The sequence below is a fragment of the Rhyacophila brunnea genome, unplaced genomic scaffold, assembly GCF_057557595.1.
Source record: "Rhyacophila brunnea isolate RB1 unplaced genomic scaffold, BYU_Rbru_1.0 scaffold_19, whole genome shotgun sequence".
NCBI classification, from domain to species: Eukaryota; Metazoa; Arthropoda; class Insecta; order Trichoptera; family Rhyacophilidae; genus Rhyacophila; species Rhyacophila brunnea.
In genome coordinates, this window is record NW_028232848.1 from 32931040 (window position 1) to 32951881 (window position 20842).

At 33.0% G+C, this 20842-nt stretch overlaps 1 protein-coding gene across 1 annotated transcript in view; it reads right to left on the reverse strand.

Moving 5' to 3' along the window:
- The window catches only part of LOC147072911 (zwei Ig domain protein zig-8-like), a 268289-nt gene that overhangs the window by 11951 nt on the left and 235496 nt on the right, over positions 1-20842 (reverse strand). Inside the window, exons 5-6 of the mRNA XM_085945862.1 lie at positions 17602-17831; positions 7650-7806 (exon numbers count right to left, since the gene is read on the reverse strand). Coding sequence (XP_085801988.1) covers positions 7650-7806; positions 17602-17831 — 387 coding nt within the window. The remainder of the gene's footprint in view (positions 1-7649; positions 7807-17601; positions 17832-20842) is intronic.

Consider the following 20842-nt stretch of genomic DNA (forward strand, 5'->3'; position numbering starts at 1 on the left):
AAATTAAGTAGATAAGGGTAATAAAAATAAATAAAAACCTTATTCGATATTAAGTCGTATACGAATATAAATTATTCATTTTATTCCATTTCTGCGCCAAGCAAATAAGTATTAAGCTTAAAAGATTCAAAGAATTCGACTTTTTCCAATTAAACGACCAGTTAATTAAGCCAACGATAAAGTAGAACCTTCACCTTTTATCTTATTTGACGCTGAATAGTTTTGAAAGCACGTGGCTTAACTATAGATTAACTTACTAAGAGTGAACTTTTAAAAGCTTTTAATAATATAATAAGGCTTATTTATTCTACCTCGACTTTATAGTTAATAAAGTAAGTACCTAGTATGTTGTTTCACAAATAATTCAATTACTCAGTGGTGGAAGGTTTATAATTTAATTTTAGTATTATTTTTATTAAAAACATACGACGTGAAAATTAATAGTATTTATTAATTTTAAATAATATTTACCTAAATATATTGAATTTTTTTTTTCATTTTATAGTAGGTATAATTGATATAATTATATTATTATGGCAGCGATGGTAAAAAAAATATTTTTAAAAATGTGTTTAAAAGTCATTAGGGAATAAAATGAAATAGTAAAATTTCAGAACTAGTTGAACAGGTTAGGCATCAATCCACGCGATATCATCACATTTGGTATGATATACTGGTGAAACTGACCCTCGATGTGCTCCGTGGTCTGAATTTCACCACACTCGTAGAGTGGAGACTCTTTTAAGCCCCACTTATGCATCATATAAGCACATCGTATTGGAGTAAGACACAAATGTTATATTTGCGGGAAAGCCTAAAGCCAGAAACTCATCCAGCGGATCGACAATTAGACGGGAGTTCTCACGCCTGACGCAAACCAATCATGTTTGCTTCTGTTTTTGCTCACTCTCAGTTTGTAGCATCTCTTCTCCTCAGAAGAGATTCCTCAAGCAAAGACGCGTCGTCGGTTTAAATTTTACATACTATAAAATTTAATACCGTATAATTATTAAACTATGTCGTTTTTAGTATACATAGAAGTTAGATTTCTAATAATACTTAAGGTCTAAGGTCATGGTCTAAAAAGATCGTGACTAGGCGATGCGCGGATTGTGCAAATAACGCGATCCGAACGAAATATAATTTGTCATAAAAATTCAACATGCGTCCTTTTAATATTATGTTTATTATTATATTCGTAAGAATAATAGTATATTCATTGACATGTTTTCTTTTTCAAGTACATGCGGAACGTTTTTTAGTCATCTTTATTCCTCTGACGCCATCACAAAACAAATTGACGTGCTCACACCTCGACTGTCAGTCTCCGATTGGCGACGACTGCGAAATTTCGTTCCACCTACTGTTGAAAATTATTTGCCGTTTCACTTATGTATGCTCTTAAATATTTACCTCGTAGCTTAATGCGGAAGATATTGGTTTCTTATACGGGTCCTCTCAGTGAGGTCACTATATATTAATATGTGATTTTTTCAATGCCTGTATGTCTCTGTGATTCCTTTCCTGCTTTTTCACTACTCTATTATATTCATTGTGCTCATTAACTTGCTATTGTATTAAAAGGGGATTTTTTCTGAATTCAACATTTATCCAGAGGAATCTTTCTATACATGATTAAGTTTTCTCTGGATTAAAAAAAAACAGTCACGTTACGTCTAGCTCAGTGGAAGAGCGTTATGCCGTGTCCAAACTGTCAACAAGTTGCTGGCAACTTCACTAAATTTTACGATAATTGTCAAAATTTGTTTGACCAAAAATTATTTTAATCGCAATTTAATGAGGTTGCCAGCAACTTGTTGCCAATGTGGACAGAGTCTTAGAAGTAACTGAAGTTAAAGGTTGCAACATGTATCACAGAAAATTCCTAAACATTAGGATTACATAATAATATTCAGACAGTCTGTTCTGGCAGAAAACACTAACTATAGCAGTGGTGGTGAACCTGTGGCACACGAGATGATTTTGCATGGCACGTGTTTGAAGAGATAAAAATACCTATAATAATAATAATAAATGACAGATCGCATTGTATAAAAAATAGCAGGCAAATATTCTTCAAGAATAAGCATTACGATTAATTTAAATAGATAATTACATAGGTCGGTCCTTAGACTTTGTGCGTCACATATAATATTATCGCACTAACCTCATCAGGTGGCGGGGAATGCCATGTAGTAAACGTCTAATTCTAATCGATTTACAATGCTTGAGACCACTATAGCGAGAGAATTCTTCATTTGATTGGAGCAATTCAGGTATCAATTTTTGCGTAAATAACAAAACTAATTAATAGCCACCCACTAAAAATTACTGCACCAAATAAGAAACAAAAACTTGGTGGAGCTAGGTGGTAGTAATTCTGGCAAACAGTTTGGTGAACCGAAATGTAAAAAGTAATACAGCTATATGTGTGCTCAATCCAGATGTGGTATTAGTGGTATTTAAAACATCATCATTTTTTAAATAGGATTTTTAAAAACTATTTCCCATAGCTGCTCGGCAAGTCAGACAGTTGAAAATTAATATTTGGGAAAATTTGGCACGTGTACGTAAAAAGGTTCGCCAACCCTGAACTAGAGGCTACTAGTTTTGAGTAATTTGACTTTGAAGTTTTTCAAATGTTTGAAATGGTCTATCATGTGAGTTTATTAAATAATCGTAAAAAAATACTTTAAAATAAAGTATGTTTATTTAATAAGAAGGTTAAAGTAAAAACTAAGTAAAGTTTTTTTTTATTTGTTTATAAAAAACGAGTGAGTATTTTTTGCTAGAACACATTTTGTATTTTTCAACGGTACTGATTACACAAGTGTTATTTAGTTAATATATAAGTAATGCACAAACCGTGGCCCAAAATAACAAGAATTTCATCGCCAGTATGTAACTATTTATTTTGAAATAACAAAATGTATGTCTCGTCTAGTATATATTGTTATTTTTCAACATTTTTACCCACTGCCGCCCGTGAAAAATTAGAAAATAGATAAATTGGCCCTTCTTCCAAATATGTTTTTATATTGTCAATTTATAGTAAACACAAAAACCGATAGTCAATAATAACGAAATTTGATAAACATTTCATGTGGCGGCAGCGGGTAAAAATGTTGAAAAATAACAATATATACTAGACGAGACATACATTTTGTTATTTTAAATTAAATAGTTACATACTGGCGATGAAATTCTTGTTATTTTGGGCCACGGTTTGTGCATTACTTATATATTAACTAAATAACACTTGTGTAATCAGTACCGTTGAAAAATACAAAATGTGTTCTAGCAACTAGTTTAAATTATCGCAATTAGGTATGAGTGGATATACGGGTTCAAATCCCGTCGAGCATAGTATTTTTTTCAAATGTGATTTTTTCTAGTGAGTATCTGATTAATAATTGTACCGGTTCCATCCACACCAGAGGGACTTTTTCAACTAAAATAATATAATGAACACGCATAACTTGAAAACACCACTAGAAAAAATCACATTTGAGAAAAATACGATGCTCGACGGGTTTGAACCCTTATATCCACTGGTATCGCGCCAATATGCTTTAGCCTATTAAGCTAAGAGTCCATTAATTACGTAAGGTACCCGTGGTAATCAATACTCTTTGATTTAAAACACTAAAACCGATAGCCAATAATAACGCAATTTGGTAAGCATTTTATGTAGAACCTAAAATTATCACAATTACGTAGGAGGCTCGTAGCTTAATTGGTTAAAGCATATTATCCCATCAAGAATCGCATTTTTATCGTATAATATATCTGACGTGTTTTCAAGTTATGTATGTTCAATAAATGAATGTTACATTCTAAAATCTTGTGAATTATTCGTTGAATAAAAGCAATGGTTTATTCATTCAAATAATCACGGTAAACTCGTGAAAAATATTGATTTAGTAAGTTTACACAAATAGTTATCATTCTATCCCCATTCCATATATTTTAAGGGATTTTTTTAAATGTAATGTATTAGGGCAGTGGTATCCAAACTCAATAAGGATCTGAGCTACTTTCAGAAATTGAACTTGTCTGGTGAGCTAATTATACATATTCCTTCTTTATAATTTTTATCATCGTCCTATCGTACCATACATAATATTATTATATTACTTAAAATAAATTAGGACATCTGACTTCCAATAAAACATAAAATGCGTTAGTACCTACTTTAATTATTTATTTATAAACAAAATAATATTTGAAAAATATTTTGAAATGAGTGTGAGTAAAAGTAAAAATATTTAATGAAAAGATTAGCATTCACCTTCCTCCACAATATTTTAATTCTTGGTAGGTACCTTGACACTCCTATCTGAATGCAACCATCAAGATGTACATCGGTGAGTCAGTTTCTATATTTACTTTTAACCACCTGTATAGTGGAAAACGTTGATGCACATTAAGTAGGTAGAACAAAACAATGCCTTCATTTTATGCGCAATTCGAACTAAAATTGGATAATTTTCTGTTTGGACGAAAGGCCATACAGATTGTACAATTAAAGCAACACTCTTAAGCGACAAATCACATTCAAAATTATAAATATGATACAATATCCTACGCGAGCTACCGGTAGCTCTCGAGTGACCGTTTGGCGATCACTGTGTGGTGACTCATAGAAGATTGGGAACCCGTCATATAGTTAAACTTTCTGAGCTAACTATACAGGAAAATAAGCATTCATTGCTCGTCCGCCGTAAATCTCACTATACTATCACTATAAGGGTGAGTTGAAAACCGTTAAGGTATTCACAAGGCGTTTCACCCTTTTATTTAGTAACTTGATTTGTAACATGTTCATTTGGGTACACACATTACGTAATGCCCCTAATAGTATATTAAACCCTAATACTACAGCATACAAAACGTTTTACGAGACATAAATGATCCTGGGTACTTATAATCTTTATGGCCTACTTAGTCAACGTTTTGGTAAAAAAAATCTGGCATAGAAGGAAATCCGATAATGCACTCATTATCCATACAACATAATTTTCTAATGTTATACCCCGTTTACACGTGCATGGATGTACTGTGCACAGTAAGAAAATGTATGGGGAAATATGTATTATCCTGCAATTGGCAAGATTGGAAGATTCCAAATTTTGATGATTTATTGCGCGCAAGTAAGATTATTTTCGATCTGCGTCTGCGCAGTAGAGCGGTAGAGAGCGAGATAGCGATAGAGAATATGCCGGTAAAAAAAGAACTACTCATTTTGAGCTCCGATTTTCAATACGACCTCTCAGATAGTAGTATAAAATGAAAACCTCGCGTCTCGCTTACTCTTGAAGAATCAGATTGGAGAGACAGTCAGCATTTTTACGTGTAAACAGTTATTGTCATGACAGTTTAAAATAAACACAATTCCCTACAGTAATTCCATGCATGTGTACAGACGCTATTATACTCATTTTAAACGTGCATGGATTTACCGCTAACAGTACGTATTATCGCGGCCATAACAAGAAAATGCATGTGTATTTACACGTATTTACGCATTGTCATGCAAGTTGCAAGATTGCACGCATGAATCAAAAAAGTTTGGAAGCTTCCGAACTTTCATGCGACAGTTGAGATTTTTTCGATCTGTGCCTACGCATTAGAACGATAGTGGCGAACCTCCAGGCAAAAAAACGAACTACACCGCGGAGAGACTCATTTTGAGGTTAACCGATTTTTACGACCTGTCAAATATTACCATAAAATGATAACATCGCGTCTCACTTACTCTTGAAGAATTAATATTAATACTAATCGATTGAAGGTACTGGATGGAATTTGAATTTAAATCCTAATGGATTTAAGTTTTCTACGCAAATGGAATAGTCAAAACTTAAATTCGTTAGAACTTGAAGAATTAAATTGGAGAGACAGTCGACACTTCTATCTGTAAACAGTTATTGTCACGATAATTTAAAATCCACACTATTGCTGCTAGTCAATCCATTCACGTGTATATGCGTTATTACATTATATAAACAGTTATTGTCACGATAGCTTAAAATACACACTATTACTGCCAGTAAATCCATCCACGTGTACAAGCCCTATTACATTATAATGCTCAGGATTTCCTGTGATGTTATCTGCGTAAAATACGCGTGAATAAAAAGAATGATTCGATTTTGAGTTTTTCAAATCAATGAGACAGGCAATACGTCTTATCATGAATTTGAAAGATACATGATTTTGCACCATCTATTATCTAAGTAAGTATATAAATCAGTGGCGAGGGGTGGAGGAAAGCTATTAATATTCGACATAAATAGTGCACACTAAACTTTTTCAATCATGCGTATTTGTTTTCATTGAATTAAGAATACTTACTACAGATGATAATTTTTTTTAAATTCAATAAACCCTGCCTAAACGTTGATAAACAGATTATTTGGTCTCTAGAGATTAATGGCATAATTTCAGATGTTTTATAGATACTTAGGTACTTAAACAAATATTTTTTCATTTTACCTACTATGGCTTGGATTAGGCAAGGCTTAAATGAATTTTAAAAACTAAAAAACACTATCTATGCATTGTAGTCTTAGTTCGATGGAAATAAATACGTTTGACTGACAAAGTTTAGTGTGAACTTTTTACGTCGTAAATTAACAGCCTACGTCCGCTCGTCGCCACTGATAGAAAATATATTATAATATACAATAAAAATATAGTTTTATAATTTTAAAAACCGTTGTTTCCTTATACGTGCATATATGTATTTATTTATTAAACACGAAATTAAAATCAATTTAACACTTCTAACACAAAAAATGTTGTATGCCGTATTTTTTCCGTTTACTTCTACCAACAAACACTATTATCTATTTATATTAGGAGACTAAAAAAATAGGAGGTATTTAATCCAAGTATACAATATTATTATAAATTGGCAGTATGGAGAATTGAGAACTGTACTAAATTAGGTATCAGTGGGTCTATTCTATACTTATCGACCGCTAAAGTGATAAAGTGATAAATAATATCAAACTTAGGGTAGGTTTGTATCAACATATTAGCACTTATTGTAACAATTACACGAAGTTGGTTTTTATTGTTGCAATAAGTGCTATATTTTAACAGCACCTATCTTGCTGCTGTTAAAATATCGCACTTATTGCAACAATAAAAACCAACTTCATGTAATTGTTACAATAAGTGCTAATATTTTGATACAAACCTACCCTAAGTTTGATACTATTTATCACTTTAGTGTTCGATAAGTATAGAATAGACCCACAGGAGATATAAGAGACAGGAGAATACAAGATATAAAAATACTTCTTTACATAGTAAAGTAATTGACTAATTATTTACATATTATAAAAAAATATCGGGAGTCTAATAAAACGAAGAGGTATATAAAAACAATATCAACTGATAGAATACAAAATTACACTTGGTATTAAATTAGCTAATATAGCATATTATTATAAAAAATATTTATCAGGAGACTAAAAAATCGAAAAGGTACCCACTTATTTAATGATAATAATATTATGACTAAATTTCGTATATACAAATCATAATTTTATTATTACTACTACTGAGTAGACACAACTAATTATATTTCTTTATCAGGATATCATAAAGTTGAGGAGATATAAATTAAAATTATTCACCTTCAACGACATGAAGAGTTACTGTATCAGGCGTAACACTATTGCCCATGCAAGTGTATCGGCCTGCATCTCTCGGACCCACAGAAGCCACAGTCAAGCGGCTCGATCCTGATCGCTCGCCTCGTTCTGTTTCCACAGATATACCTCCTCGTTCAGCCTGAAATCAGAAATAGCATATATATGAATATACATATAGGCATAATCATTATTAATACCCTCGCCTTGCACTATCTCTTACTATTACGAGATATTAGGCATTTGATAATGAATTATATGGAAATACTTAGGTTTTCTTTTAAAAAAATACCACATGTAATATTGTCGAACAAGATCTTCTTGTCTACACCTTAAAACTACTGTGAACTAACAAACCCCTCCTATGCAGTTAATCGTGCTTCCGTTTCAAATGAGGAACGCCCCTAAATTTATCATTTAATTTCACGCTTTTGTGGTCTACGTATCTATCAGTTTACGTAATTTGATGCTTTTTATAATAAAAAAATATATAAAACGATAAGGAGTGATATTAACATTATTATTAGTAAACTACGATACATTATTTAAACACGTGTTGCTGTCTTGACAGGTACGTCACTGTAAAGTCTTCCATATACGACTACAGTAACTTCCGGTTACCGAAGAAATCTTGTTGTCAGACAGTAGGTAGTCAAACTTGTAAAAATAAGTGGGCTTATGCGTTATGTAGCCGATTTTTGATTGGCACATAACAAGTCAAATGGGTGACTTTATGAATGGCAAAATTTAAACAAAAGTTGTCAAATAAATACGTTTTCTGTAAACAGGTTTCAAGTGAATTATTAAATTATATTACCTAGTTTCCGGAATATCATAATTGATTAATTTTGAATCATAAAAGACAAATGGAATCAATAGCTGCCATCCATTTAGCATTTGTAGATGAAATCTGTGTTAAATAAATAAAAAAAGAGCTTTTCGATTTTAATTAATGAATAGAAACAGTGCTAGGACGTCTTATTGACAGTAGCATCATTTATTTTATTAAACCACCGCATACTTAACAATCATTTGATTATTTAATATATTTTTTTACTATTTTTGTTTGACCATGTCTGATGATCCTAAGAGGTTCATATGAATCTTCATAATGTGGAGGTTTGTATCAACAGATTTTTGTTTTTACGAGAAGTGGATGCTAGCCACGTGTTCAACCTATTAGGTCGATACTCCAAATGCATATTTAAATACAATATCGATGGCCTAATGTTAATACCCCGTAAGTGACTTTTTACAAATTTTGCGGGAAGCTAAAAAACTAAATATTGAATATCCCGTATCTTACTGTTAATGGTTCACACGTGTTGTCACTATATTGCATTCCAATAACCCGTAACGTAAAAAGTGGTAATGCAAAGCACATAACGCCTAATATAATGATAAAATCCAATAACATGTAACATAATAGGTATAGTATAAAGATAAACATCCAAATTTGTTATATTACTTACTGTTTTACCTTTGTAACATTTTGAAGCTGAATTCAATACACGCCATGCAACACGCTTGACAGCTTAAGGGGCGAGACACAGGTTATTACAGGTTTATTCCTGTAATGTTCAGATACGGAAAATTATAAAAATGGCTGTATCATTTTTGTCAAAATAACTAAAGATATGTGAATTTCACAGTCAATGGGCAGTATTTTAGTCGTTTTTAGTACATCAAAAAGTCATTTTCGTCATATATGTCAGATACGGGGTATTATCATTAGACCATCTATATGTGTATTTTTCAGACCCAGGATTCGATCCAATGATATTATAAACATACGCGTAAGCCGCTCGGCCATCGTGGGCGTTTACAATTAATATGTAATTGTTCCATTTATATTGTTAAGTTTTTTAATATCAGTAGGTACTATAAATTTACGTAAAATACTATAGTAATAATTGGCGTATACACATACGTACGATGTTTTTCACTGCTAATTTTACGTATATTAAGCAGAGGTACTTATTATCAGCGACGTAATTAAAATAGTTTACTATAATGTACGATATTTCACAGTTAAATACACTAGATTTATGCAAGCATAATCTGCAAAGACAATTATATAATATTTCAGTAATATTATTCGAATTATGATATAAATTCATCTGATATATTATTATAACCACACCTTTTGGTTCTCATATTATGTATCTGCAGTCTGCACCCAAGAAAAAATAACAAATAAGAGAAAATACCCAAACCCTTCACATAATACCATAAACTAAATTGTATAAACAGTGAGATAAGCTTATTTTGATATCATATGTAAACAGAGAAAGGTGAAAAAAAGCCACAGAATTGAGAACAAGAGTAAATATAATCGTTTTGTATACATTTTACCTTTCGTGGACTTGGTTTATATTAGGTAGAGTGTATTTGATAATAATTGTGGACATATTTTTGACGGACAGTCAAATTTAATATCACTGCAAAAGTCTTTTTATGGATCTAAATTTATGCCTATTCTTGAGTTAATAATGTATTTTATATCAGATGATAAAATGAGTGACTTAAAAGCTTCTCATTATATACCTTTACCAGCGGAGAAATGTAATAATCGAACCGTTCTTTTAAATTTAGTATTTAAACGGTTGATACAAGGCCTGAACAAAAACGAACAATAAGTGCGAGCGAGAAAGCATTCGGCACGCTAATATCTCCGCAATATGCCTTACGCTTCTTTCACATTATACGGTTTTGACCGTACGGCAAAAAATTGAATGGCGACATTCATTTAATGTTGTGAAGGAGAGCATAGCCCATTTCACATTATACGACGACGGTTAAAACCCGAAACGGCGCCGTATAGCAGCCGCACCACTGTATTCACGGCGCCCGGACGGCCACCGACGACTCAGTGGTGTACGTGACCTAATGCAGGCTTTCACATTAGACGGTCAAATCGATAACACTCAACCATAAACTGAGCTTGTGACGGGAAAAAACCATGCATAAACTATATATTGTGAAAAGAGTAAGAGCAAAAATGTACTTGTTGCCGATTCTGATTTTTAACAATCGATTTTTTTCCGTACGGTTAAAACCGTATCGCCTGAAATAAGGGTTAGAGTCAGAGACAGTAGAGGGTTAGATCCAGAAACTAAGAGTAGCACAACGTGGTATGGAGAGGTGCATGCTGGGCATAACGCGAAAGGACAAGAAGAGTAATGAGTGGATAAGGAAGCAGACAAGGGTTTGCGATGTAATAGAGTTTATTAAAAGCCTTAAATGAAGATGGGCTGGACATATAGCTCAAAGAAAAGACAATCATTGGACAAATCTAGTCATTCAGTGGTATCCAAGAAGTACAAAACGTCCAAGGTAGACCTAGAGGCCGCTGGATCGATGAAATGATAAAGTTCTGCAGAAGTACGTGGCAACGCAACGCACAGGACCGAGAGAAGTGGAAGCAGCTTGAAGAGTACTAGATCTAGCAAAATGCTTGGTTTTGTTATGAGGGTTTCAAAATCATTCGAAAACGTCCGAGTGCTACGTACATTATACGTATCATTTGTATTGAGTATTCTTGAATATGCCAGCATTATTTGGAGTCCTAATTGGTTTATCCACACAATTAAGTTGGACCGAGTCCACAATAGATTTCTTAGATTTCTCTACTTAAGAACATACGGCTTCTTTCCTTATGATAATGATAATAAAATGAATTTCCCGACTCGTTTTCTTCTGGGTATGCTATCAATGCAATATCTGTCTACCCAAAGAGTGATTGTTCTTTTAAAGCATTTCTTTTTACTTCTTCATGGGTTCATTTACAATCCGTATATACTGGCAAATATTAATTTTCATGTTCCCACCAATATCACTCGTAGCTCCACGGTCTTCAAGATACCTCGTCGCAGGACAGATGTTATGTTTCATGATGCTGTGTATCGTGCAATTAGCTTATTTAATGGCACCATAAAGTTGATTTGTTTTTTATTAACTATATAATGTTTGTGGACGTATTAAATAGGTTAAATTTATAATTGTATAAATTATCATGTTTCTTTAATATTTACATATGCTGTCTTTTCTACTTTCTTGTTATATTAGTTGTTATTTTTAATTAAGATATTTTTATATATTTGTATTTATTATGTATTATGGCGCATTGGCCAATCGCTGTAATGCCGTAATACTCTTTTTCTAAATAAATAAATAAAATTATCTGGAGTCCTTATGAGGTTTCCAATAAGCTTGTTTTAGAGCAGCGATTTCCAAACTGGGAGGCGCAGAGTGTTGCAAATGGAGGGGCGAAAAGTTTAACACAAATTAATGGAGCCAGAGGTTTACAGTTTGCAAATGCATAGTTTATAAAGAGCCTGAGGCCCGGGCATAACACACATTACAAATATAATCCAATAGTATAAAAAAGTCGCCTGCGGGCTGCTTTGTTTCAAGACTATTAAATATTTGAAATATGTAGTTGTGCATTGCAATTTGATGTGATATATATATGATGATTGCATCAATAATTGCGCAATCTTGAAGGTTGAACAAGTGGCTGACATCCATTTCTCGTAAAAAAACAAAATCTCATAATACAAACCTCTAGTCTGTGGAGCCCCATATTATGATCCATTAGGATCGGACATGGTCGGAAAAAAAATCGATATATAATAGATAATTATGTTTTTGTTTAGATGGATGAATCTTATTACGCAGAACTAGAATGTCCTATCATAATAGAGGAGACTACAGTGAAAATCAATTAAAATTGTTTATTTTCAGAGTGAGTGAATTTATGTCAAGTTAATGCGGTATGATATTAATTATAGACATGTATCACGTGACACGTTCCGTTACACGTGATATGAAATAAAAATAGTCGAAAATTATCACACTGATTACCTAAATCCTGGCGGGATTATCAGTTCGATCTTGAATCCGTCAGGTATAATACGGTAGCGACACTTCATAAAAGAAAATGTCTATCGGGCTGCGACCCTCGTTATGCGTGGACGTTATCGGTACAGGTCATCTGAACGAGTCGCGGAATGGACATTTTCAGGTGTCCGACACCCTTTCAATCCTATTTGCTCCTGATATTTTTATCTGATCCTTTCCCTTTCGCCCCTTTTAAAAATGCATTTGCATGTCTGGGATAAAGATATATTTTACCAGATTTTACCTAACTACACGAAATATGCGAGAAATTTAATTCTCTTGATAAAAACAATTATTTCATTGTATATATAATACAGACTTTCAATTAGTTTCATAATAATAAATAAATATATGTGATTGCGATCCTTTGAATCTTATTATTTTCTGACACTTCTGATTCTGATAGGGCAGCGAATCCAGTTATCAACAAAATAGTGGTAGTTACTATATGAGTCGCCTAGAGTCATAACTCACATTTTGCAATTTGTCATTTTTTATTCTAAATACGTTAATCTATTAAAAAAATATATTTTTATTTGGCTATCAAAAGTCACTTTACACCAGTTGAAAATCGTTGACAAAGTTGACTGTTGGTGTCATAACTCACATTTTTTTAATTAATAATGTGACTTCTGCCATCAAGACCTTTCTATCCAAATAGAGAGCTCTATAGTGTGATGTGTGTATTATACAGGCATAGGAGTATTGTATACATTTTTTTAAATAATGTAAATCGATTGACTCATCCATTGATATACAAGCGAGTTCAATACTTTTCTTTTAATTTTAAATTTTGGTGTTTTAGCAGTCCAGGGTGTTTTGTGTAAAACGATTTTTTTTAGAATGTTCATTCTGCAGAATGCAGCCATCTCTTATTTTTGTAAGAAAAGTCTTTATTTTTGATTATTTTCTTTAAAATAGTCTTCTAAGTTACTAAATTATTATGGGAATTGCAAAATTCTGAAAATAATTCGGAAAACTTGTAAATTATACATCAATATTTAGCCGCCTGGCACTATTTTTTATATGAAAAATCTGTATATTATATTATGTATAATAAATATAATGAAAAACATATAATGTAATTAAGAAAATAATGTTTATTAATTGAATGTAGAAAAAACACACCTTACAGTCACGATTTTAAAAATTAGGTAAGTACATAATATTATCATTTGGCTGCTTTTTGCAGAACGAATATGGCATATTTTTAGAACGCATTTATATGACATTTTTGTATGACAGCAGCTTGGTTGCTTTATGCAAATCGAAAATGTCATATTCTGCGATTTGCAAAATCTTTAAAACGCATTTATATGAGATTTGTGTATGACAGCAGCTTGGCTGATTTGTGCAGAACGTAAAACAAACGTGTGAGATTATGGAAATCACAATAACTCATTTTTTCAAAATTGTGGCTTGTCTGCTTTGTGCATAACTACGCTCAATTATGAATGTGAATTTAGTAATGCAGCCGGAAGACCATGCTGATCTATTAAAAGAGTATGTTTCTGGGGTATTATCAAATAAATTATGTATATTTTAAAAATGTTATATAATCACATCGAATGAGAAAAAATGTAAAAATCATTCATTCGCATTCAGTCACCAATATACTTCGCTGTAATAAATGGGAATAAAGGTCGGAAGAAGTTAACAGAGATTATTGGAATATCTATCAGATACAAGCTATCTAGAAAGAGCACTCACTCTCTCACTTAGGCAGGAAAATTAGGTTGTATCATCGAAACTAATAATAATGATTTTTTTCTTAGTCTATATACAAATTGAACTTGACTGTTTTCTATAAACTAACACTCTAGCGTCATATTATTGAGTTTAACTAGTACGCCCCTTGTATATCCAATGTATAAAAATTTATTTACTACTTAACATTATATTGTAATCCTGATACCTTGTTCTATATATCTGAAAGTATATCAACTCCATTGAGAAAGCGTTGTCTCAAGAGCACAAGAAACTGAAGAAGAGTCGAGGGAAGTAAACGAATGTGATTGGAATTTGAAAAATGAAACACAGAATTCCTAAGTTTCGAACAATCAAAGGAGCTTGTAACAGACATCAGTGAAGGGGGTCATTATCTTATATTAGTTTATAATGCCGGTAATGATGATGATAATTTAAAAAATGATATAGTACACTTGTATATTATATTCTATAAATATATACCCCGTTGTCAGCATGCACTCCTAATACTTCTTTTATTTATCTGATCCAATTTTCTTTCTGCGAAGGCCTTTTTTAAATGCAGGCAAACACATTTCACAGGCCCCGCTCGGAGATGTATCGCCGAATTTATTTGCTTGTCCTAGGCCGTGTTGACAAGCTTACAGTGCGCGAAAAAAAAAACACGGCCGATGGAAAATTTATTGCCACCATTTTCCGAGCGCGAGTTTTACTTTATGTGCAACGTATTACGGCATTTTCAAGGGAATTTGTTTTATTTTAACATTTCAATGTATGTCACCTCTTGTATATAAAATAATGTGCTTTCTCAATTATATAAAATTTTTGAACTTATTACGTTTTATGGTGTTCTAAAATTTTGAATGAGTTTAAGTGAATTTAATCAAGGTTCCTTATAAGAGTAAAACTTGAACTATAACTAACTATCTGCAAGTATCATTTCGAGATTATCATATTATATTTCATGCAACTTTGAATCATTGTATAGCTTTTTATGATTTTTAATTGATTTTTTAGGCTTTGACTGCGACTCGCTGTAATATCGCCTATTCTCTTCTAGAAGGGGATCCGCCGATCAGGTCCTCACTCCAATTCTGTTAAAGAACTTTACAATTTTGCCAAGCTTTTTCATCTTACCCACCGCCAGGGCACATTTTAATTCGTCGAAATTCTTAAAGATATCCGCAATTCGCAGCTGTACTTTGTGTCATTCATATATGGGGCATTACTGGGGTGTGGGTCGAAATCCCGAAGGCCGGAATCCCGAAGGCAGAAATCCCGAATGCCGAAATCCCGAATAGCCGAAATCCCGAAAGCCTAAATCCCGAAGGCCAAAATCCTGAATGCTGAATCCCGAATGACTGAAATCCTGAATGGCAGAAATCCCGAAAGCCGAAATCCCGAAGGCCGAAATCCCGGAAAAAAAATACAAACAGTTATAATTCTCAACAACTACCAACTACTAACTTAACAACTACCAACTTCGAACTTAACAACTACAGATTTCATTTTATTGTAAAATTACTTACGTATATATTGTTTAACATTGTTAATATTTTTTTCTCTCTTCTGGGAGTGATTGATTATTAAAAATTCTTTTTCAATTTAAATACCATGTCGTAGACGTCTTGAATTCTGGTTTGGTATGTCCACAATGTTTTGTTTTTAAATAAATAAATTATTGCACAAATAAATTTCGTGCTGTTTTTCATATGTTGATATATTTTTCGGATATTAACAATCCTGTTACTGTTATGTCACCTTGGGTTACCCAGCCCATTAAACTGCAAATATTCCAGTTAATATGCATTTCGCTGAATTAATATTTTAGCTATTCCTAGAATCGTCAATATTATATATAATTTAAATGTTATTATATTCAAAATCGATGGCATCTTCCAGTAAATATATTTATCTCTCATAAACTAGAAAATGCACATTGCAAACAGTGCGTTTCATTTCATTACGAACAAAAGAGATTGATCTAAAAGTATATGCGACAAAGATATACATACTCAATTGTGAGAAAAAGGTATGAAAGTAAGCGATAGTATTACGATTTGTAGACTATAAGAACGTATAAAAATATGACTAAGTTTTGATGCCTTATCTGATGAAACTTTATTACACTTATATTAATATGTTGCCAAAATAGAAATGTCCCTTTTACTTACTGTAATATTGTCAATCTCGTACGGTTACCTAAGGTGACATCACCGAAACAGACGGAATTTGTTAGCATCGTAAAGGGAAGGTTAATAAAACACGAAACTTGATTGAGGTTGGGCAAATATGGTGGTCATCATTCCTTATTTCCTCAGCTACCTTACATCCTTATTTATTATTGTCACACGACCACCAGTCATATGTCATAATCGACCGTGTTGAAAGATAAGTTTAGTTGGGAATGGGACGACTGGCCTCAGGACAATTGGACGCTGCACTGTCGTAGACACGTGCAGATGAGTTATTTTAATCAGTTTCTATCTACTACTTAGTAGTTTGAATTCATTTTACTCTTAATAACATAATTTATTCTTTATCGCGGATTGAGAATTACCATGCCTAAGGCTTTATATAAAATAAAAAACTCTTTTTTAGTTGGAACTTAAACATATGCACGATTAAATCATTGTTTACGTCTGCATATTTACATTCTCACCAACTATTAAATCATAATAATAATCATTGAAATATAAATAATATTAGTGAATATTTTTTTTAAAGTACCTATAAGTACCTAACGTCTATTTATTTTCGAATTCCGTGGCGTCCAGTTGTCCGGTGCCAAATCGTCCTAGACCCGTTTAGTTAGCTCAAGATAACTGGTGCGTCTAGGCCTGTTACAGCTAAACCACAGTTTATTGATTAATTCAATTAAACAGACTGCTTCAAAAGTTAGCTCGAGTGACATCAAGAAAGCGGTCGCGTTGCGGACTTGTGATAACTTAGCCGTCGTTAACTACCGAGTGACTCAAAACGCATATATTTGACCTTCGCTGCATTAAATCTGTCACGATTTGAATGAACGTCGCGTCTATATCATCAATCCTGAACTTATCATCATCATTCATCAATCTCATATATCATCCATCAAAAGTGCACCGTCCGTTTACAAGTGCGTGAGTGCGTGAACACCGAACAGGCTCCAGCGCGCGCCAAACCCCTCAGCATTAAGGTCAGTATCTGGCATCCTGTGTAAACCCCCCCCACAACCAACCAGAATCACCCTCAAATTACAGTCCACTGCTAAAAAGCGGGACCAGGTTTATTATTAATAATAAAAAGTTACATATTATTAAAGAATTAAAGGATATAAATTTATCACCTGAAAGCTGACGGCCAACCCTTCATGCAGCCACTGTATATTGGGCACGCTCCTCGTGTAAAATCTAGGGTGGTATTGGTCTTTTTCAAGGCTGCCCTTGAAGAAAATCTTGCACTCGAAGGTGACCGTGAAGCCCGCGTTGGCGTACTGCTCTCTCGGGCCGGAAATAGAGGCTTTTACGGCGGCCGACACTACTTCTGGAAGCGAGGGGGAGTCTTTGAGAGCCGTTTCTGCAAGAGAAAACACGAAGATAAAACGTTATTAAGAGATTCATAGCCGATTAACGATATACATATAACTATAAATAAACATGTATGTCAAATGTGTCTCAAAAGGTAAAATTGTATACGTTATTGAAATTAACAGTAGTATATTAAGTATGTCGACAAAACTAAGAAACAAATTTTTAAATAGTAAAGAACGGGGGTGCTGTGTAAAGATCAAAAATTGTAAATACCTAAGTATCTTTGCAATATAATGCTCTATAAGCTATAAAATTTGTAGAGAGTATGTATATGTCATTATGAAACCTTGTATTTTCTCATCTAATAATTTCATTCTAATGGATTCAATTCATTTTTTGCGACCCGGATTTCGCCTTTCGGCATCTTCAGGTGCGTTACACACTGACAACGAACACTCTTAACTCTACCTTATAATTATAGAACATCAATACAATAAAGTAGGTAAAAACTCCATTACCTACTGCGGCACCCCCGTATGGACCCCATTTGGGGATGTCTCTGTGTATCTGGAGAGGCCCGAATCGGTATCAAACCCAACAAATAGTAAAGCGCGGATTACGAAAATAAATAATAATAACAGAGCCGAGCCGGCAATGCCGTAGAGTAGATTATAACCGTTGAAGATTGGCAACGTCGCTTTTTTTTCGACGACGGCTTTCGTTGTAAAAAAACACAAGATGCGGGCAGAACGCTACAAACAGCTAAATCGCGAACACGCCAATTTCGTCCTCCGTAAAAATAAATTATTAAAAATGTAACTATTATATAATATTAACGTAAATATACCTTGCCGTTTCCAAAACAATTCCGGTGTGTTATCTGTTCACCTCCACATCCCGAATCCAGACGAAAAACCAGACAACAAAATAAAAGTGACAGTTTGTTTTCACTTCCAAAATGGAGGGAAGTGATACTACCTATATTCTTCATAAACAATAAAAATACTACACTCAAGAGGTGTAAATCGTCAATTCTAAGAAAAATAATTAATGGAGTTAACTAATGAAACAAAACGTCTGAATGAGATAAAACGACTTAAATGGAATAGTGCAGAACTTGAATCCATTAGAATTTAAATTCAAATTCCATCAAGTACCTTCGGTCGATAGTATTAATATAATAATTTCATATTTAAACCACATAAAATATATTAGGTACATACTACGGTAAAAGAATATTATTGTAAACGTCATCGTATTAAAATTGAGAATAAAGCCATATTTGGTACATCACAATTATGTCCGTGGCAGTGAACACAAAATGAATGGGAACTAGCTCACCATACTGGGTGTGGTTTTATAGACTTAATATCTCGAGTGTGGAAAAATATGGGATAAACTTAAATACGTGTTAAAGATATTTCGTTTGTTCAATCCTCGTGAACAGTCGATGTGGTTTTTTTTACTTGGGGTTTATGGCGGTCAGGACATAAACCTCCCTGCTTCAGAACTGTGGTCCATGGATGGCTTTTACATTTCTATTTATTAATCTGTTTTGTTGTGGCCTGTGGTTGTTACCTACAGCACTTTTCAAATTATTATTTTATTATCATCATCTAATTTTATCATATAGCAGCGGTGGAGTGGTGAGGTGGGGCACGAGTAAAGTGCCCGTGGCCAAAAGTAATCGTTTTCTATCAAGCGGATTTAGTCAAAATAAAATTGAATCACGAGTAGGTGGATTACAATCGTATCTATTTCAATGATTTAAAAAAGGTAAATTGAATATGTCTATATTATTGTGTTCATATATACTTTTTATTTTCATATTTCACGCGGGCGAAGTAGCTATTACTTTCTTTTATTTTGTTAACTGTAAATTTATGGTGGAACTGAATTGTATTGTTGTTTAATTTAATAAAACGTATTTTTTTGTAGTACTTATTCCACTTTTAATCAATAAATTAAGACCGGTTTCGTCCGCCTCAAAGAGACATTTTCAACTTAATACGATATTATAGTAATTTATTGATTGAAAGTGGAATAAGTACTACAAAAAAATGCGTTTTATTAAATTAAACGATACTGTTCGGTTATACGGAATACAGCGGAAAACGCATTTTGAAAATACCCGATATACTGGATTATTTGTTAGTTTGGGTTAGTTTAGGTTAGGTTAGGTTTGGTTAGGTTAACCTAACAAATAATCCAATTTATCGGCTATTTTCAAAATGTGTTTTCCGCTGTATTCCGTATAACCGAACAGTATCAATTAAACAACAATAGTAGCTATTACTGCTAATTTTAAATAAAACAAATGACTGGAGATTATTTATATTATGCATGTCTCATATTCTCGATATGTTACAAAATTGTAGTATCTTAAGTATGCACGCTGTATTACAAACAAATTTATTACGGATAGTATAAAATTTACGATACCAGGAGAGCAGAAGACTTTAAGAGATGTAAAACCCCAGAAGCGATGTGATTAAGAATACATTGTGGATGGTTTTATGACATATTTTTCGAGATGTTTTTTTTCAAATGCCACGCCGTAATGTTCTCGAGATGCGAATGTAATTCATGTGTAATACACGTGTTTTGACACTCTCATTTTCCCGAGAAATAATAAAATATAAGAGGAATTTCCATATAACGTTGCAGAATTTCCGTATAAAATGTAAGCAGGGGAAAGAGTTGCTGTGCAGAAACGGTGATAAAAATAAACAGTCCCATCGTCATTATCATTGCAAGATTGTATTATTCATCCGAAAAATAAAATAGTATACCTAGTGTAATGATACAATACGAAAGATGGAGCCACTCTCTGTAAATCCGACATAATCCAATTAAAATATTTTTTTGTTTTAGATAGTTCTTTATTTTTCATACCTAATGATTCCTACTTGTGGAGCTGAAGGATGAATGAAAACAAGATACCCATAAGTAGAAGATAAAACCAACTATTTCGGTCGATAATAAAAGTCACTCATCATCGAACAGTTGATAAAAGCAAACCTTTCATTTGAGCAGTTTACAAATTTAATATTCTTT